This window comes from Stenella coeruleoalba (assembly GCF_951394435.1).
Source record: "Stenella coeruleoalba genome assembly, chromosome: 11".
Taxonomy (NCBI): Eukaryota; Metazoa; Chordata; class Mammalia; order Artiodactyla; family Delphinidae; genus Stenella; species Stenella coeruleoalba.
This window is the reverse complement of record NC_137157.1, coordinates 70,401,428-70,423,858: the sequence shown is the minus strand read 5'-3', so window position 1 is coordinate 70,423,858 and position 22,431 is coordinate 70,401,428. Positions and strand designations below refer to the sequence as shown.

At 38.6% G+C, this 22,431-nt stretch overlaps 1 protein-coding gene across 3 annotated transcripts in view; it reads left to right on the top strand.

Moving 5' to 3' along the window:
• Positions 1 to 22,431, top strand: part of PDZRN4 (PDZ domain containing ring finger 4) — a 369,700-nt gene that overhangs the window by 286,694 nt on the left and 60,575 nt on the right. For all 3 annotated transcript variants that reach the window (XM_079936381.1, XM_079936380.1, XM_079936382.1), the window contains 2 exons: positions 13,591 to 13,847; positions 17,560 to 17,662. In XM_079936381.1, coding sequence (XP_079792507.1) covers positions 13,591 to 13,847; positions 17,560 to 17,662 — 360 coding nt within the window. The remainder of the gene's footprint in view (positions 1 to 13,590; positions 13,848 to 17,559; positions 17,663 to 22,431) is intronic.

Genomic DNA, 22,431 nt, shown 5'->3' with positions numbered 1-22,431 from the left:
GCTGGTGTGGAAATGCTTGTTTCTGTCCCACTCTTCTGTGCATATGGCATTCTGGAAATTATAAACTCTGTTTTTACAGAACTACAATATTTATTACCAGAGGAAAATAGATTATTAATTACAGCCAAAGGCTGCTTTGATTAAATATACAATTAATTAGCTATGCTAAGCTCATCCATCCCAGAGCTCCTAATATTTTCAGCCCGATGATTCTTCTAGTACTTTTAATTAAAATTGTTTAAAAAAGCCACAAGTTAGTTGCATGTGCACTTAGACTGAAGTTATCTCTTCAGTGTTTCACTGGTTTCCGTATGCCATGTAATTAATCTTTAGTGATTAAATGTACATAAAATCATTGGAGATGAAGTGTAATTTGTGCAGACATGGAACAATGGAGAGCTTTTTACCAGGCCTTGGCAGGATTGTTTTATCTGCTGAAAATTATTTGAAAATCGTACATATGTTAATTGTTTGAAGGAACTAAAATTACAAAAATATGCCCGTCTCCTCCACTCTTCCAAACAGAGAAAAATAAAAATCAACACTGTTAGTACAGAAAAATGTTTGCGGCAGGTTAAATTTAAGAATATAATGACTCTATCTGCAATTACATTCGCTCTGGTCCTCAGTCTTATTCGCTTCCTGAAGAAGAGATAAGGTCGTGTAAAACACAGTTTTCAAAAAATGCCCCCAAATACTGTTGTCTAATTTTACATGCATGCCGTTAGAGAGACCCAAAGCCTTGAGTTGGTTACAGTTTTTCATACAGTCCAGCTGCTGTTTTGGAGAAGTTCTTTCTGTTTGAACCACTTCTTGTGATATGTCCACTGAGGTAAAAACACAAGAGAACCCAGGTGGTCTTTTCTCTGGCAACTTTATCATCACACCTCAGCGGGCCACTGAACTGCTGTGAGGGAGTAACAAAACTGTGTCACACCTGTGCGAGGCTGGGCCTTGAACTGGGCCTGTCAAGGTAAAAGTTCAATGGCAGATTGACGGGTCCTTGAGTCACCTTCATGTCTGAGCTTTACTTGATTCACTTATAGAAAACAAATGGGTGGGGGGTTCTTTTGAACAAAGTTTTAAATGACTTCAGTGTTGCATAAGAATAGTGCATATTCATGCTTATGTATACTTTTATAGATTTTCTTAGGACTGTGAAGGTCTTTGAATAGCATCTCGTCTAAACTATTTATTTTACAGAAACATTTTTTCACTGTTCAACTGGAGTTTTCTTGTCCTAGGGACAGATGTTGAGACAATTATCTACACCCGTGACTGCCTACAGGTGATTACTTAATTGTAGTCTTATGAATTATTTACTAAAAGAAAATAGAATAAACCCACCAATCCTCTTGTCCGTTTTTAGAGCCTCTGTACTTCTATTGATGTGTAAAAAGAATTAATAGGGATTTTAAGAAAAATCTTGGGATTTTTTTTTCACTCAGGAACTATGTGATCTTGTGGAAATTGCTTAAGCTGTTAAAGTTTAGTTTCTTTATCTAGAGGATGAGTTTAATAATAATTCCTTCACCTCTAGGAGCGGAGAGTACTGAGTGGAGTATGTGGCACACAGTAAGCACTCAACAAATTTTTATTATTGTTATTATCTTTATTATCCATTTCAAGGTACACATAGAGACAACGAAGTTAATGAAATTACCGGGGCAAATTCCAGCTATTTTATATAAAATAGTATCCGTTGCTATTTTAAATGCATTTACTTCGTCTTCTGCCTCAGGCAGCTATCTATTTTTTTATAAATATAGAACAAAATATTACTTTTCAAAGTTCTTGAATTTGAGGAATTTGGAAGCATGGTGTTAGGAAGGTTATGGGCACAAATTCAGGTGGCTTTACTTGTGGATATAAAAGCTTGTGAATTTCCCTGGGGAAATTCCCTTTTTACCGTAGTTTCATGTCATCAGTTGAGCTCAACAAGTGTCAGAATGAATTCAAATGGCAGAATTGATTGCTGAAAATGATTTAAACTTCCCGCTCCTAATAGGGTGATGGCTGTTTGTTCAGATTTTTGTCCTATCCTTTCAAACTGGTATGAAAAACCTTTCATCTTCCAAGCACTAGGTTAGAGACACTGGTAGTGAAGAGGCAGTTATATATCATGCAAGTTCTACTTTCTTGTGTTAATCCCCATGTTCTAAAACTCCTATATATCCACTTGGGTAAAATATCTTTCTAAGTTTATATCCCACACAAAGCTATAAATGATTCAGGTGGAGGACCGTAGAAAGTATAAAAGTGTTTGTATGTGTGTGTTTGTGAGTTTATATGAATGTGTGTGTGAGAGAGAGAGAGAGAGAAAGAGAGTGCATGTGGTGTTTATAGTGAGAAAGTTACCCACTTTGCTAGGTGGGTACTAAGCAGAAAAGCAGTTTCAGAGCATTGGAAGAGTAGTTTTTGATTTCTACAATAATCACTGAAAATATAAGTCCATAGGAGATGAACAACATCTACTTAGAATGCCTTTATACATTTAATACTTAAAAAATCAACTTCTACAGCTTGTATTTCTTTACAGGGTAGATTTAGTCAATTAGAGTAGAAAATCTGCCACTCTGATAGGTCCCATTGGAATATGCATGAATGAGAGTATCAGAGTACCATTTTACAGCCCTATCCATCCTCCTTCATTTGGACCATCCACACTGTCCTCATTTTGATTCAGGCACTGATCATTCTCTCCAAGTAACTTCCTAAACGGTTTTCTTGCTTTCATTTAGTTACTTCTCACCATAGACTTCAGAGTTACCATCCCCAAACCCAAATGAGACCATGCTACCTTTCAGATGAAAGGTGTTGTCTAAAACAAATACCTCGCCATGGCCCATTGAAGACACTGGGATCTTGTCAAAGCCTCCTTTCCAGCTTCTTTGTCCAGCACTTAGCCAAATGCCTCTGTACTCAGTCACACCAGATCTCTTACCGGTTCCCAGAGCACTTTCTCGTTTACACTTTTGCCCTGGGATTCCCTTCCTTACTCTCATCTTTGCAACTTATGAAACTCTGCATCTTTTAAGACCACCCCAAATGTCAAGTCCTGGAGTCAAATCACAATACTCCCAAGTATAGTTGGCCCTTGGAGCTTCCACAGCACTCTGTTAGTACCCTTATGGCAGCTCTTTACAAGTTTGCTTACAATTACAGACGTATATGTTGTTTTGTCCTAGCAGATTGTGAGAGCAGGTGCCTTTCCTTATACCTTCTGCTCTTCAGCTTCCACAGCTTTCAGTTGGGGATAAAGTTCTTACCTCACACAATTGTTCTTGGGTGTGAACAAGATAGTAAAGGCCAAGGACTTTGCTCAGCTCCTGGCATTTTGTGAGGAATGCTCAGTGCTAACCGGTAGTATTGTTATTATCGCTGCCAGGCCTTTAAGCACAGGTATTATCTTCTATCCCCAGAGAATCACCTGGTCTCTGTCACTCAAGAGTTACTCAGGAAGGAAGGGAGGGAAGGAAGGAAGCATGAATCAACATCATAGCATGTCAGCTGCCTTAGCTGTATTATTTTTGTGATCCCATCCACCACTCTCTGAGTGGGTATTATCATCTCCTGTTCCAGATGAATTAACTGAGGCTCAGTGAGTTTACATAACCTACTCAAAGCCACACAACTGATATTGAGAACTATGTTCAGACCCCAGTCCTGAATGATTCCCACGTCCTTGTTCTTTTGTACTATAACACTGAATGGTGGGTGGGTCTCTTGAGCAGAGCAGTTGATGCCTTTCCTTGTCACTCAAATCCATTTTTACGGTAGATTTAAGTAAAAGGAATAATATGGATAACTGGGCTACAAAGTAGAACTGGGCAGTGAGAGGCACGTAGTTTGCACATAAACACAAGTAACTTTAATGACAAATCCAATCACATTTCTTTTAACATGAATCTTGATAGAGAAATATATGAAAATTTATTTAACACATTTTTTGAGTGTCAAGTACATGCCAAGCATGTTTGGGGCCCTTAAACTACAGTACTAGACAAAACGGTTAGCTTCTTGTCATTTAATGTTTGTTTCACAGAAGATTTAAATAGCTAAGCATTAGACCACTCTTACAGATAGGGGACAGCAAACCTCCAGTGAAGATGTCCTCAGCATCTTTGATGTTGTCATGACTGATGCCCTGTTACAAATAATTCACTATTTCGTCCCTCATTAGTAACTATGTAGAGCACTAATATTCCTTTCATTTCACTGATAGTTATTTTTAGAACTTCTTTGGCACTGTGCTAGTGTGGCTGAGACCCAAAGTTATGTTCTTGATATCCATATATGCTCTCATCACAAAAATGGGACCAAGAGATCTTGTCCAAGCACTAAGAGCACATTTTCTCGTGTTCAGGGAACATGAAAGATGAAGAGCTCTGTTCGAATCCTCAGTTGCTGATGCTATTTATAGTAATTTTTAAAGAAAATCTGGGTCATTTAATTACAATGAAGTTTCTACCCAATGAAACAATTTGAGTTCATTTTAACAGCTTTTGCCCCATATATGCCTTATGTCTTTACACCCTTAGGCCTGCTGCAGGAACTTTTATGTCTCCAACAGAATTTCTCATTAAGTTTGACATACTTGGATCTGATGTGTCAAAGCTCAATGGATAGGTTTATTAATAATCAACTACATCAGCTTAGTATTATCTTAGGAAGTAAAAGGTCAGTAAGTAGTTGTTATCCTACCATTTCATCAGTGGACTCTTCTCCAAAGACTTCAAGTCATTATTCACTGCTTATAGAGTCACTTGAGATATAGTCTTTTTATAGTAATGAAAGAACTCCTACAATTAGCCAGAAGGCAGTCATCTATCTTTTTAAATAGCTCAGCTTGGAGGAGAACAGGATTTCGGGTGATACTCAGTAGATGAATTGTTATGACAATGATAAAGTTGGTGATAGCAATCTGTGTTTTTCGCTGTAGGGGTGTGTGTGTGTCTGTGTGTGTGCCCAAGAAAAAAGACATTCAGTTCAGAGCAAGAATTTATTCCTCTTAAAGATATGCAAATACAGAAACAAACTGTAGGAAGCTAGGTATCCATCAGTTTCTTATTTGCTAACTCTAAATGATTATAGCATAAATCCATTTGTAGCTAATAACAATATTTTGAGACATTTTATTTTCACGTAACTTCAGTCTCATCAAAAAGTTATGAGTAGTACAAAGAATTCTCAAATACCATTCACCTAGAATTTTAACATTTTAAAATTTAACATTAACTTCTTATGTGTACTTTTTCTCTCTCCCTCCTCTCCTCCCCACCCCATCTCTTGTTCCCTCTCTCTGTCTCATCAAGTCATAAAGGTTAATATCCCCAATAATGTGGAATCTAAAAAAAGGGTACTAATGAACTTATCTACAAAACAGAAATAGAGTTACAGATGTAGAAAAAAAACATGTTTACCAGGGGGTAAGTTTGGGGAGGAATAAACTGGAAGATTAGGATAGACATATATACACTACTATATAAATAATAGATAACTAATAAGGACCTCCTGTATAGCACAGGGAACTCCATACTTTGTAATGGCCTATATGAGAAAAGAATCTAAGAGTGGATACATGTATATGTATAACTGATTCACTTTGCTGTACACCTGAAACTAATACAACATTGTAAATCAACTGTACTCCAATAACAGTGTTTTAAAAAGGGAAAATCCATTGCTTCCCTATAGAATAGACGGAGAAAGACACTTCTGGGCCTTGCTGACAAAAGTATGCAACATGCCTCTAATCAAGAAGCAACACTAGACAGAGCCAAACTGAGGGATTGTCTACAAAATAACTGTATACATATAATATACAAATACTTTACATCTGCTATATGATCTCAATAAAAGTTACATTTTTAGTTCTCCCTTAAATATGTGTGACTTTTGCTGAATCTGAGAAACTAGAAATTGTATTTTTCAATGCAACTCATTTTGATAGTAAAGTTAATTTGCAAAGGTGGTAAATTTTGCTTTTACCATATTTTTGTTGTTGTTATTGTTTAAATCAGAGGAGTTTCATGTCTAGTTAGTCAGAAAGAGACAGAAGACACACTCAAAGGGTTTCATTGAAGAAGGCTGTATGAAGGAACACTTACAGAGATATGAGCAGAGCTAAGAGAACAAACACAGAGAGTAGCAATAGAAAGAGAACCCCTTACTACCTGCAGACATGAAGGTGGAAAGTAAGCCAGGGTGCGAACCAAACCTGGCAAGAGCTGCCATCCTGAAAGCCAGGTGGGGAGGGGCTGGATAAAGACAGAACATTACCTCTCCTACTATTGGTCAAACCAAACAAAAGACGTAAAGTAAGGGAGCCTGGTGACATGGAGTAAGGTTATCAGCATCCCAGGGTATACAGAGCTGGGTAGAAAAGAGTAGACTGTGGATCTCAGGGACAAACCAAGAAACACCATCTCATGTGCCAAAGAGGAGAAGCTTCCATTTCTTTCATTGAGGGGAGGGAAAATAAATTCATTTATAATGAGGTAAATAAAACTATGTTGTATATATTTTAATTTATTTCCCCCAGTAAGAATCAAAACTATCATAACCTGTTCCTTAAAAACAGGAATAATTTTTATAGAAAGACACTCTTCAGATTTGATTTGTTAAATCCCAAACGGGAAAGCTTGGAAGAGAATTGTGGCAATGAGAATAAAGACAGAAACAAAATACAGAAGAAGGGATACAAAATTAAGACAGAGAAAAGATTATAGGGGGAAAAGCAATTATGAAATACATCCCCAAGATTTTCTATAACCAAAATTATAAATTGGTTCAAGAACGGCTCTGACAAATTCACAAATAATGGTCTATAACATCTTAATAAGAAAAATTGAAGATGAGTCTTGCTTGCATTTGGGAATACCTCGCCATCAAAATGTACTATGAAAGGGACCAGGAAACACCATACTGTCCTACCATAGTGACCTCACAGTGTCACAATCAATTAACTAAACCTAATATTAGGCTTTTTAAATATCTCATTGAAGTCTGCAATTCATTAATGTTACATATGGAAGCATTTTGAATAAATTCAATTCTTTAGGTTGTAAATGTGTATTATGTCACACAGGGTCCATAAGGACAAATCCTACAATGTCACGAGTTATAGGTTAGGTTACAGTCTCTATTGGGGGAACATGCAAATCAGGAGTCAGCAGCACAGAGGGGACCTGAAACTGTTGGACATGCATTGGGTCTGTATTCCAGTGGAGGGACCCCACCCCACTGTTGTTCTCTTATAGGCACACTGTCAGTAAGGAAACACAGAAGGTTCAGGCTGTCTGAGTTAGAAGTCAGTTATTTCCAGTTTTCTGGGAAAGCCAGTGACACAGCACTGAGGGCCTTTGGAGCTCAAGGGAAGCTGCAACACCCCACACACCAGGAAAATGAAGCTACCAACACTGCAGTCCAGACAAGCCAGAAGGAGCCCCAGGATCACTTCTGAATAAGTCTGCTCATTAGATCCTGTGTGAGAATTACCATATTCTCTTCCCAAAATCTAGTAACAGCACTGTCAAAAGAACACTGAACTACACAGACTTTTTGGTTTAATAAAATCTAACATTTCTTATGTTCTCAACTTCTAAAATTATGTGATCATCACAAACCTACCAGTGATTGTTTTGTTCATTGATAATGTTTTTAAAATGGTCAAAATTAATTTTAGTCAATCTCTCACCAGGTTGTCTTCACAACATTTTGCACAATTCCTATTCTGTGAGTTCTTTTTACTATAAATATTTTTTATGCTGTGCTGTCCTCAACTTACATAACAGATGTCCACCTAGAATCAAGCATACCAAGTTTAGAAAAAAGCAATATGCTTTAATTCCTTAAAATTGTTTTATAGTTTGTATATGACAAGTGTTTTCATGAATATAGAGTTCAGAGTATTTTAAATTCCTTTCATACCAAACATTTTAGTAGCAATTTAAATATTGCTTCTTCCTTATATAAACTGTTATTAGGCCATGTTTTTACAACACCTTTGTAATTATCAAGTAGAGAATTTGATCAGCATTCACATAGGGACTCTAATCAAAATTAATTTCACAGTTATTCATGAGGATGAGAGTTCTTGTAAACTGTCATGTCCAATCAAAATTACAATACTCAGGTCCGAAGCTCTAATGTAAAACATGGGACTGTAGTTGATAACACTGTATTATAGAATGGAAATTTGCTAAACGAGTAGAACGTAAATGTTCTCACTTAAATAAACTTAAGTAATTAATTGAAGTGATAGATGTGTTAATAACTAGTTGTTGGAATCCTTTCACAATATATACATATATCAAATCATCACCATGTACATGTTAAATATCGTAGAATTTTGTCATCTATACCTCCATAAAGCTGAAAATAAATGAATGAATGAAACAATAACATTTTATAAACATTAAAAAAACAATATTCAAGTGTTTTATGCTTCTTATTCTCAACTTGAAATTGTACATAATCCTTGGTATTCTATACTTCTTCTATTGAGTATTCCCATATGTATTCTCCCATGAAAGGCAGAGATGCTTAAACACCCTTATTTTTTACAAGAGGCACAGAGGTTTGGAAACCCTAATCATCCCAAACAGCTGACTCTGGAAATGGAACCTCACCAGGGTGACTTGGTCATTTATGCACTTGTTTGCACTACAAAAGGAAAAGTGAAAAGCCTGTTTTCTTTCTGATACTCAAGAAAATTTTGCATGTGTGTGGATTTGGAGGACTAGTCCAAGTAGAGGAGTTCATATCCAAGCTGAGGCCACCAGTCACACTGGGGAGGTTGTTGACAAGTAGCCCAGATTTTGCAGTTTATCCCAAAGGGAAAATTGATTGTTCATTAAACAGAAGCTTCATCAAACGATGCTATGATTTGGTTTACATATGAAAAGCTATATTCTTTACTTAACATTCACAAGTTGCTTATGGATTAATTAGCCCATCTGCCACAACAAATGTATTCATACTTTTTTTGCATTAATTGCTGAAAAGTTACTGGTTTTCTCCTATTCACTTTTCTCTATCAATAAAATGGAAAATAATTTTTTAGAAACAAGACACTTTTTTCATAGCAGTAAAAATGTGTATATTTTTCAACTTATCAACTAAGTTGATAAAGTAAGTGCAGGGGTGAGAGGAAGACCTTCTCTGGAAATGGCTTCTCATGATTAGTTCTTCTTTTAGTCACTTATCATCCATTTATTTGTTAGCTTATCTGAATATCTTAGAAGTGCTTCAAGTTTGGCATGATTAAGGCTACTCTTTCCACTTGCTTCCAATCCCAAATCCAGTCTTTAATGAGGATAACCACGTCTCTATTTCTCCTCAACTTCTATCATTGGCATCTTCCTTTCCTCTCTTATGCTGTTACCAATTCTGATAACCTCTTTATCAATAATGTGCCTGATTTCTCATTTACCTCAAATCAGGTAACTTAATCACCATTTCAGAGTCCAGTCACCCCACTCTGGGGCCACAAGCCTCTTATCAAACAGCAATCCCATGAGTCTTTTCAGTTATACTCTAGTTGCTAGGTGGCTTTAGAATCAAATCAGTTTTGGCCACAGTTCTCAAAAAGCCAGATGTTAGAGTAATAGAGGGAATTATCTCATATACTTCTCTTGTTTATTATGATGCTCTAACCTTTCACTCGTTCCATTTAGCAACCACTTTAGAAAAAAGTCTTGTTCTCTACACCCTGCTTAAATCAAATCACCAGGCTTCTTGAAACCCTTCCACATGTACACTTCAAAGCACACCCCATAATACATTGGTATATCATTTTTAATTTTCAAATTACCTTTCATTTCCTCCCATGGATTTTGCTCCCAACAGTCTTCATCCAGTTTTTTTCTCCTGAAAATCAACTTCCAGCACTTCTGCTTCCTTCTGTTTACTAGGCACCTAGAACAGTTTGGATCGACACTCTTAACTACCTGTATTAACTGGAACACATTTAATAGACGGCTTCTCCTTCTCCAGTTTCATTTCACATATGTTGTCCATACAAAACCAAGACTGAGGCAGAGAGGAAGGAAGAGGGAAGGAGGAGTAAAGGGAGGGATGGAGAGAATATGATGGAAAATAAATAGAATGATAAGGATATGGCACCATGAAATACCAAATACCTTGTTGGTTTAGGATCTAACCATTTGGAAAAAAACACAAAGTTTTGCTATTCATTTATTTGTTAGTTTACTACAGAATTTTTCTATAGGTTTAAAACCTCAGGTATTCTTCCAACATTATTCTTCTCCCTATCTGAAACTGATGATAACTGAGCAAAGCAACTGCCAGAAAATCCCAATTAAAGCTAATCTTTTTTCTGTTGTGAAAGGCATAATTTATAAAAGGGTGACCTTTTGGTAGGCTAACAGTATGTTGATGAACTTCAAGTGAAGTGAAAAAAAAAAAGTGTTTTGTATCATCAGTGCTTACATTTTCTAAGGGATCATATGGGGCAGCAGAGCCTTTAAAGGTCATAGACTTCTTTACTTCGAGAGATATTAAATAGCTTATGAAAATAGAGGTCAGCTGCATGATAACTGGAAGAAAAGAGCGTTCCCAATGGGGAAGTAAGATACTTCAGATTATATTGACTGTCCTTTTTTAAGACTGTATTTGATTATCTTAAAGGAAAAAAAAAAGAAATTTGCATATAAATGCCATGATTGTAAATGAATGAATGTACAGTTCTTAGAATCAATAGCTATTGATCTTGCTGTATGAAAGCTAACATCTGCATATACTAAGCATTGCAATAAGAACTAATAATTTCGCAGCCTAAAATACTCTGCAGCAATTTTTATGTTTCTGCAGAAATTTTTATACTTTTCTGAACTTTGCAAAAATAATCTTATTTACCTTATTGGAACATAAAATAAATAATCATTATCAGTAAGGAACTCACTTTTTAAAAATTATTCTTGCTTTGAAGATCACTAAAACAAATAAGAAACAAAGGAATATCAAGACTAGATTGTAGACAAGGTACTGAGCCACCTTGGGGAAGAAATAGAATAATGGCATTTGTCTGTTCGTTATTTAATGACACACAATTTATGCATTAGTAGGATTTAATGTATGACTGGAAGAAACCATGGCCACAAATTATTTTCCCTTTACCCTCAGATATTGCTTGAAGTTCCTTCAAAAAGGGCTCTGTCGGGCTTCCTGGTGGCGTAATTGAGGGTCCGCCTGCCGATGCAGGGGACGCGGGTTCGTGCCCCGGTCCGGGAAGATCCCACATGCCGCAGAGCGTCTGGGCCCGTGAGCCATGGCCGCTGAGCCTGCGCGTCCAGAGCCTGTGCTCCGCAACGGGAGAGGCCACAACAGTGAGAGGCCCGCGTAGCGCAAAAAAAAAAAAAAAAAATAGGCCTCTGTCTTCTTTCATTCTGCCATTGTTAAAAGAGTTACTCCAGATGCAAGGTTTATAGGAAAAGGTAACATTATTGACATAATTCCAGTAGATTTTAAATAGTTGATAACAGATTGTGACCAGGAGTTCTTTTCAGAGAAAGAGGGGTATGAAATCTTGTACGAGTAAATATTCACTAAGTTGAAGGGACACCATGAAGCAGGAAACGTGTGGACAAAAGGGCAATTCTTCCCTAACACATAGATACTGACAGAGCAGTATTATCTACCACTGGATCATCTTCCATAACCCTGGAATTTATAAATACTGACCACAATATGAGACACAGAGGATGACGCTATTCATCATGAGAGGCCAGATTTTAGGTTGTGCTTTTCCATCCTGGAACTTCTCTTATCATTTGCTGACTGCAGGTCCTCAGGAGTGGTGGCCTCAGCCCAGAGTGCCTGTCATCCAACAGCAGCTCAAGGAGTGAATGCTGGTCAGTAGGTGTCCCGCGTTCACATCCTCCTGTGTGCCCCAAGTCATCAAGCCATTCCAAGGTTGTGCCAGAGAACACTCAGTGGGAATGTTTAAGTTTAGTTCGTGGAGAAAAGAATGAGAGAGTGAATGCACAGATTAGTGAGCGTGCACATTGGTAGGTACACACCCAAATCTCAAACTGATGTTTCTTACTAGTTATTCGAGAACTGTACTGGGTCATATGGTGCTGGTGAGGAAACTTAATTGCTCAATTTCTGAAGGCACATTAACTCTTTCAGGGTCGATTGAGCAAATTAGCTCCTCCAGGTCATTAAGCCCATCTCTACATGACATGGTGATTTCTACCTGGCATTGTATCATTTACCCCCAAATGCCCCACATTTGCTTTGAGCATGCACATGTTCTTTGTCTACTCAGGGAGAGAAAATGTGCTCATTTGAATGTCAGCCAATCGCTCTCTGGCTGCAACTCAGTGATTCCCTTTGATTCTTTTGAAGGCACCCAGGGATCTCTAAGATTTACTGGAGCATAGCAGTTATCAGAGCCTCGCCAACAGGCGGATAGTTTAGTTGTCTAGAAATGGTATAATTTCAGGGGTTTTGAGCACAGTACTGTACTCCCAAGTATGTCTTCCTATTTGCAAAAGCCAATATTATTGATTCATTGCAGGTGGGAGTTGTGAAGTTCTTTCAGGATTCTGTAGTCCTTTATGAAAACACAACTTCCACTAAGGGGCTGTGCTATCAGGACCTATTTTAGGGGAATAAATTGATGACAATTTGAGAGCAGTCTCTATACTGTCTCTCAAGAGGGTGATCAGAAAAGAGTGTGGCTGTTTTGGGTGCCACAAATGTGGGGGAACATCAATGGCCCTACATAAGCAGGTGTGGGAGAGTATCATCACTAAAAGAATAATTTTTATCTCCCAAACGCCAATGGTTGGCCCAACTGAGAAGCAGTGATGGAGGGCAAAGACAAACATCACCTCTTCCTCTGTTATGTCCAGGGCTACACTGGAGAGTCATAAACTGGTATAAATGGAAACAGGGAAGGAGGCAAGGGACATGGTATGCTCACTCAGAGGTGTTTTAGAGTAGTGCTACTTTCTTGTGCATATAAATCAGCTGGAATCTTGTTGAAATGCCAGTTCTCATTTAGTAGGTCTGGGATAGGGCCAGGGATTCCGTATTTCTAATCTCTTATGCTGCTGGCCTATGGACCACACTTTGAATAGCAAGGATTTAGGATAATATGCACATGAGCAATAATCTGGTCTTGGATTAAAATGATGAATATGAAAGAAATTTGACAATATCCCCCCAAATTAGATTTCAAGTGTAAGACTGATTAAATATTGAAAATACCACGAAGAGATTGATAGATCATTTTTTAAAAAGGATATACTTAACATCTCTACCTAGCTGAAGATTTTGAACATTTGCTGAAGTTTGTGTGCTGTTTAAGTTTTGAAATCTTTACTAATAATTCTGACGATGTGCTTGCTAAAGGTATAAGAAATAACTGTTTTCCTAGTCTCCTTCACTTTCTCCTGCTGATGAAGAGTTCAAAAAATGTCAATGTCTGATTAAATATTCCTTCACAAAATTCTTAGCAGAGCTGGTTTAAGCCTCCCCTGCCCACCTTTTTTTAATCTATCATGACAGCCTCTCTGTTCTTTCCTCTGAGATGAACAACGTCCTTTTATCTTGCAGGTCAATGGGAAGGATCTCTCAAAGGCCACCCATGAAGAGGCAGTGGAAGCTTTTCGAAATGCCAAGGAGCCCATTGTGGTCCAGGTGCTAAGGCGAACACCTCTCAGTAAACCAGCCTATGGGACGGCCCCAGAAGTGCGGCTCGTGAACGCCAGCACCCAGACGGACATCACCTTTGAACATATCATGGCCCTGGCCAAACTTAGGCCACCCACCCCTCCAGTGCCCGACATCTGTCCATTTCTGCTCTCAGACAGGTATTTTTCTGTCATTTCTCCCAAAGCCCTATTTGTTGTCATTCGTCATTGAAAGTAGGTGTTGGGAAGAAACAGTCACTGTAGCAAGTTGACAATTATGGAGACAAGCTCTCAGTTCTGTTTGGAAAGTGTCTGTAACTGTGTCTCCATCCAATTAGTTCTCAGCTGTCCTGCTTACTTTTCCTGACCTGCATGGTTGTTTCAGCTCAGGAATCATACTTGCTGAGATGCTGAGTGAAAAAGTCTGGCTCTGATTAGTTCATCTTCATATTTCCAGTCAACACAAGCCTCACACAGCTCATGCGAACTGGTCAGGGAAATAGCTTTTCTCACCGAAGCTGCCAAAAACCTTGTTAAGACAGACCCAGAAGTGGCATGTTGGCACTATATTATTCTCTGTGTGTCACCTCTCTCTCTCTCTTTTGCTTTTCTCTTCTTTAAAGGAGAAGCTAGGAAATTTATTAAAGTGCAATTCTCCAAAGGAAGCAATTACCTGATATATTGAGACGTGAACCAAAGATCCTGGCTGTCCAAGAAGAAGTATAGAGCTACAAAATAAGGAATTATTAAAGGAATATTTCTTTTTAATTTTTACCTGAGTTAAAGGCAGTTAGAGATAGTTTATTCAAATAATGCTACCCTTGCAGCTTTGGAAGTTTGTTTTGCTCCACACACTTTGTTCTGTGAACTTTTAAGCAAATATTCAAACATTATTGAGAGCTTGATTTATAAGAGCAGTAGTCTCTTTAGCCTGCATTTTCATTGCCTACTGCAATCCATGCTCCATTTAGTAAAATGTACACTTGGTCCTGACACCCGCCTGCCCTTTAGTGGCTTCTGTTAAGTCCAACTCAGTGGTTCACACGTGTACATTAGAATCACCTGAGAACTTTGAAAAGCAGTATCAATGCAATGCCCAGATCAATCCCACCTCAGGCCAAAACCCAGGCATTAGAATTTTTCAGAAATTTCCCTAGGCAATTTTAATGTGCAGCCACACTTTGGAAACCATTCTTTGAAACTTCAAGTTCCAGGAGGGCGGGGGCTCTGTTTGTCTGACCTACGATTCTAGTCATCTATCCCTTACTTATTAAATAGCCCCTTGTGTCAGGTACTGGAACTAGGTACTGGGCATAAAACTGGGAACAAAAGATAAAGCCACTGCCTCCTGGAGCTTATATTCTACAGTGGAGATGAAAAATACACAAGCAAACAAATATACAATATTCATTAGTAGAGTGTGACACAGAGTAGCCATCCAATAAATACTTTCTTGAATGAATAATAGTTAACATTTATTTGCTAACTTAACATGTTTTAGGGAATATTCCAAGTGTTTTACAATTATTAATTCATTTACTCCTCATAACAACATTCTGAGGGAGTACATTATATTATTATCATCCCCATGTCACAGATGAGGAAGCAAATGTTAAGTAATCGGCAAGGTCATACAGCAAGGAAGCGATAGGGCCAGGCTCCTGGGCCCAAGAGGTCTGACCCCACTGCCCACTCCCTTAACCAGTACGCTGTGTCCTCTTCCCAAGTCCTGCAGATCATAGCTGAAAGGTAACCTCTTCTAGCAGACTTCTTAGGACTGTAGTAGGTACTCTCATAGTGTCTCTATTTTTCCCTTAATTATCTCACTATATTAAAATTCCCACTTTGCTGCTCTACCCAATTAAAAAGACACCAACCGATTTCTAGCCATTGGCATAGGGCCTGGCATCTGGTAGATACTTGGTAAATGTTTACTGAATTAATAAGGTGTTCTTCACAGCAGGGCTTCCTACTTACTAAGTCAAAGACCAGGGAAACACATCAGATGCCCCAAACAGCAGGCTCTGATGTTTTACCAGCCCAAATGGGCTTCTCAACAGGGAACTCTCCTTACTATGTAACAACCTAAATGGGAAAAGAATTTGAAAAAGAATAGATACATGTATATTTATAATTGAATCACTTTGCTGTACACCTGAAACTAACACAACATTGTTAATCAACTACACTCCAATATAAAATAAAAAGTTTAAAAAAAAGCCAGTCCAGCTTTAAGCTAGGAGGGTTCACCTGTTAGACCAGCAAGCAAGATACTAACTGTACTGCTTTTGCTATTTGCGTGAAAATCAGAGAATATTAGAGTATAGTGAGAAGAAGCTGGTAGAATATTTACACTGACTGTGTGAGGGCACCAGGATGGATCTCTCTGGCATTTCAGCTAGTAATGAGGGGACTAATTTATGCTACTAACTCCAGTTTGTTCATAATGTCCAAAATGGCTGGGCTTAGAGGGCTCACCTGAAACCAACTTGGTTAATTTCACTTAGGCCTTTTCACTGACTTGGAAATACTTATGGAGGACCTCATGCCCTTTGCTGTTCAACTGTGCTTAGCTTTCATATTGTATAATGTATAGTGTCTCTATCATGGCATATAGCAATTTGAAAGGAAGGACTTCTATAAATTATGAAAACCATTTCCCCAAAGTTAAAGGATACGTAGAAGTAATATACAATGCCTTGGGTCCTCTGCATTCCCTTCACTCCATCAGTTCTCTTTTTCCTGAGAAATTTTCTAAAGGGATTATGCAAATCTGTGGCTTATAGGAGTTTCCAGTGAGTTATCACCATGAACGTTCTTTAATATTTGTGGACATGCCTTTTATCAAAGAGGGAAAGATGTGGGTTATGAGGGAGAAAGAGGAAGGAAATCTTGAGAAATGGGGGCAATGTGAGTACGATTTACAATCTGAAAAACACAGTGCCCACCCTACCTGCACATCCACGGGTTCTGCATCCAAGGATTCAACCAACCTCAGATTCGATTTTTTTGGGGGGGAGGGGGGTACAGATAACAACTTTATTTGTCCATGCCAGGATTAAGTTGCTTAACAGAGAGACAGAGGGTGGTGGGAGGCTGGCATACACCGCACCATTTACGTCGAGGACGCAGAGCATCACTCCTACCACGGTACCGCGGCCTTCATCCTCCTTCCTCCTGAAGTGCCCCTCGCAGTCAGCAGGCCCCTGCCCCACACTCACCAGAATCGCGTGCTACCGCACTTCTTCCCCTCACTGTCCCAGTACAGAGCCCACCACATCTGGAAATGTCTGTCTTTACATTCATCTATCCACTGGGTCGTCTCATGGCTGCTGCGAGGTAGCTGGGATAGCCTCAAGGTTGGAAATAAAACTAAAAATTTGATTTTTTGATCCACGGTTGGTTGAATACTCGGATGCAGAACCCAAGGACACAGAGGTCCGACTGCGCGTTTAAAATCAGACTTCAGAACCGGTTTGAGGCTGTAATTAGGAAATTGGAAGTACTTTGTTATAAAATACCCACCTTCGGGTAGACTTCAGTCTCAAATGCCACACACCGATGCATGGATCAAGTCCATTCGATGGAATGGAAGGAGGCCAGAGTATCGATATAGCACCACGGCGGGGGGAGGTCGCACATCTGCCCCTTCACAGAATGAAGCTTGACCCTGAGCCATTATCTTAGTATTCTCTCAGAAAATCAAATTGATGGACTTCATATAGGGGGAGAAAGAAAACAGTTGCTCTTTCTGCGGTGTAATTCGTTTAAAGGCTAGATCACTAAAGGTCTTATTGGCGAGCGGTGAAAACAAGTGAAATTCTAAAATTAGTTTTAATCTTGGGAACAACCCTTTTGATCCATTCCTATCATATTGCTACATTCCCCATAGCTGCCATTCTCTTCATCCGATGGAGCATGAATTTTATGAGGACGATGAGTATCTTTCCAGCTTGCCTGCTGATGCAGACAGAACTGAGGACTTTGAATATGAGGTAAGATCATATTCACACCACTTCACATTTCTTCATGAAGTTATGGTTGAGGCGTTTTGCATAACAAAGAAAAAATTAATTTATTACTGTGAGAACTATTTTGTCTATTATATATCTAAGGCAAGAGCTTTGAAATATTTGTTTCAGCTATTTGGCACTGGTATTTTAATTATATTGGAAAACATTTTTATAATACAAGCCTGAAAATAATTTGCTCACATTTTTGTTGCTTTATATAAATAATATTATGGCAGCTACATTTTTTTTTCTTCGTTTTGTAATGTAAGAGAATTTCCAAGTAGAGTTTGGAAAAGAAATTACATTTAAAACCGAGACTGTATTTACTATTTTCATTCATTGTGTAGTATTTTTATTTTAACTGATAAACTAAATCTTATATTATTTTTATTCCCCTTCACAAATTCAATTTTTTTTTTTTAATGACTCAAGTACTCTAAAGAGCAGTTTCTGTGACTTTCTAGATTAAGAGATGACCATGTTTAGCCTTCACACGGTACATGTCAGAGTATCTGTACTGTGTTATGAAACAACTCCAAAAGCCCATCTATTAATTACTTAAAAGCTTTCACAAAAGTTAAAGAATTTATCCTAATATTTCCTCTGCTTCTGCAGTCTATAAATCTTTGAAAGGTTTCAGACTACTCTGACATTTGGAAATAAAGTAGATTGAGGAGGTAAAGAAGCTCTGGTAAACAGCCAGAGAACCTGTGATTATCTGCCCTTTTAATGCTTTCAATGATGTCATACAAGTTCAGCAAAATGTTCTTTTCCATTTTACAACCAGGAAATCCTGAAATCTCTTCCCTTAGGGGGATCTGAAATCAAATAAGGCCAATTCAGTGAAGCTCACCTAAAGCAAATAGATGTTTATTTGAAATCTTGCCTCTGCAAAAGTCATTGCTGGGGATTACAGAAATCATTATTTCTTTTCAGCCAGAATTTGGAAGGGTGTGCGATGATACCTAGTATCTGAGTTGATGGTTTTGTTGCTGTTGTTCATGTTAATTTCTTATCCCCTCCTCTCCATTAATTTGATTGAAAATTTTATTTTATAAATCTGCTTAAGTACTGGTATACACTGAAATAGCCATTAAGTTTTTCCCATTCATGCAAAATAAATTACAAAGTTGAGTCACTTATCCAAATAATTCAAGATTAAATGATGTTTTTCTTTCAGTTAATTAATTGCTTTGGGTTTGGGGAATGGATTTTTCTAGATCACTTCAGCTTTTTGTTTCGTTTGTGCCTTAAAGCTTTATTAAAATACATCTGTGTGCTAGGGGAGGACATGGGAGAAAGACTTGCTTAGGCTAAGCAGGTTCACAGTAAAAATTCTTTTAATTAATTAGCATATCTTTGACTATTACAATACAGACAGATTCTATAGTGATTACTATTGCTGAACTGCATCCTCTTTTCTGACCAATGTCAGTCCCTAGGAGAGACCAGCATCAGTGTGATGACAGTGGTAAATGCTCAGACAGGCCTTCTGTAGCCTGCAGCCTCTACTAATCACACCACCATGGTCATTGCTTTGCTGTCAGCTGTGATTCTCTTGCCAAAGTCACCTTTCTGAGTTATTGAAATAAAGAATATTCCCATGAAATTTAAATAAGGAAGAAGTTACTGTGACAGGCTTTGGTCTTGAGAAGGGATACATTTGAGAATATCTGCATGGCTAAAAGTAGGGGTGGAAGCACTGGGGAATACCCCAAGGATAACTGACCAAGCTTAGGAGAGAATGGCTCTACCCAGTACACCTCAGTCTGTTATGCTAACATGGCACAGTGTCACACGCCATCCCTCTTGTTTGCATCAGATGAGACTGTGAGCTCTAGTCAGTCCTCTGCTATCACCAGAGCTGACTGTGGACAGGGAGATTTAGAAATGCTGCCTTTACACAGTATTACACTTAGAAGCAGGCTGGTCAAGTGTTTCTGTGACAGGCTCAGATGACCCCATCTCCTCCAGGAACTCTGTTATAACCCAGTAGCTGTGGGGATGCAGTGGATGCAGTGGTCCTTCAGGAAGGACCTGTTTTGTGCCACTTAGAGAGTATTATGGAGAACAGAGGTCTAATGGCCAAACAGAGGACTTCATCTCAGAAAGAGGTACTCATTCCTCTTCAACCTAAACATGAAAACACATCAATAGGCAATCGGAAAAGTAGAGACAGGACTCCTTTCCATCTGCTTTCATTCAGTTGTACCATAAATATTTAATGAGAAGTTAAAAAAATATGCCATGTTCTTATCTAAGTTTGGGATTGATGAAGCCTCTGCCCCAGTGGAGTTTAACCTTTAGGAGAAGGAGATGGACAAGAAACAAGTAAGTAAAGACATATTATATCAGATGGTGATTAACTGCTAGTGGACAACAAACGGTGTGGGTAACAGAGGAAGGAAGTGCATGGTGTTGGGATGAGGTGTTGCTCTCTTATACAGGGTGGTCAGGGAGGGCCTCTCTCATAAGAGACCTAAAGAGAGTAAAAGAGCTAGCCATGTGGATTCTGAGAGAGGAGCTTTCCAGACAGAGGGAAGGGCAAGTACAAAGGACCGGAAGTAGGACCACAGCTGGTGGGCTCCAGGAACAGCAGAGGCCGGTGTGCTCTGGGGGCAGAGGCAAGTGCGTCGGGCAGCGGTAGGAGGTGAACTCAGAATGAGTAGCTGGTGGAGAGCAGGGCTGGGTTCTGCAGCCCTCGTAAGATCCCTCTGCCGCTGAAATGAGCTTTAAGATGGGCAAGCAGAGCCGCCAGCAGAGCCTCCAGCAGAGCAGTCGGAGGAGGGTGGGAGACTGGAAGCTGACCGGTGACAGATGCAGGGGTAAGACATAGTCTGAAAGCACAGCATTCATCCTGGCCCGGAGGGCTTTGCCTGTGTGTCTGCACTTCCATTCCTCGCCTCGTAGTTTTAATATAGTTTGTGCTCGGGCGGGTTTTTTCTTCTGACTTTTCGAGGGCAAAATATCATAGGCCAGAGTGAAACTCAGCTTCTGGCATCCACTGGAATTAGCATAATAAATCTACTCTTAAAAGACAAAAAGAGTACAGAATTGAATTTCTGAACTTGCTGAAAAACAAACTATGCAACTATATAGGCACCTTTTTAAAGGCCTACTTACTATTGACTCAGTGAACCAAAGGTGATCTGTCTATCTCGTGAATACACATTTAGGGACTTTTAGTGTGTGGATTATTGACCCAATAGACCAAAACAGATCTGACTATCTTGTAAAGACATATTTAGGGACTCTTTAACATGCAGATTATTGCATTGATAGATGGTAACAGCTCCCTTCAGAGCCATGATAGACAGCAAATGCTTCTTTGGAGATATTATAGTCAATGTGTCAATGCTATGGTGACTCTGGTGTGTTAGGGACCACTGTGAAATTTTTATGACACCCATATCTCACCATGGCCTATCACCACTTTGCCTCAGAAAATTATTTGCCTGGGTTTTAAATTTCCCCCCAGTGCTTCAGAAAAGTCTCAGCAGACCAACCTGTATTAAAAGACTCACAGCTTGAAATTTGATCATTTTAAACAATAATGGCACTGTTTTCTAATTAAAAATGTAAAGGATTTTAATTTCATTTTTGAAGGAAAAAATAAAAATATCAAAATTTACACAATGCAGCCATCATAAGAGTCAGGGTGCCGACTCTTACTTCCACTGAAATACTGAGGATTAAGCACTCCTTTTTCTGTATTTTCAACTTTGTTCTTTTTTTTTTTTCCTAGAGCCAGCTAAAGGTTGAAATAAATCATAAATAGCCTTTAGCAAGTCAGAGGCGGATCTCAAATCCGGCCTTTACCAGAAATAATTTAAAGGGAAAGCCTTTGAGAAAACAGAGCTCTTTTGTCCAACTCCTAATAAAGGTATGTTTGCTACTGCCGGAATGCAAGGAAGACGTTGAATTTTCTGCACCATTTGCCATCAACTCTCAAAACTCAGTGTTGATAGAGGACAGTCAGAAAATTAATAAGTACAACATTTGGATAGTATAAAACATCATGTTAGCCAAGACAAGCAAGTAATTTAAGCCACATTTCTGAGCTTGGTGATTTTTATCATTTAGAAATGCTGCTTGAAGTTGTTTTTATTCCTTCCCCTAAGATTAAGTTGAACAAACATATCCAATAGCCTGAGTTAAGTGCACATAGAGTTTCCCTTGTGTGTACATTGTCATCACTATGAAAGAGGATTTAGAAGTTTGCTTGGAGAGGTATTAAAAGTAGAAAAGAGAGAAAGACAAGTATGTGTCAGAGTTCTATATAATGTTAACTGAAACCCAAACTTGGGCTAGTATCTACAAACAAGAAAGAGCATTTAGCATATTAATTAGCTTCCTCTTGGCAATTCTTATGCAAAGCGTAAGTAAACCCTTGTGCTATGCTGAGAAGTGTCATTTTGCAAAATTTATTTCCCAGAGCTGGATTCCTGTGAATACGTGCAGAATATTTGTGAGAATTTAAGTATATAATCCCTCTTGTACATAGTTAAAGAAAAGAGAATTATGAATCAGGAAGATGTTCATTCAAAAGAGTAGTTAACAAGAGGATAAGCATTAGTGAGATTTTAATCATATCTTTTTGAGCAACTTCATGATTTGTGAGCCAACTTTCAGAAAAGTTTCCTTAGTGTGCACATATAGAGCTGTGTGGCTCCTTTCTAGGCTGTGAGGGCAGAGGCCTTACCTGTGTGTTCATCATTGCCTGATATCACCTGTCTCATAGCAGATGCTCA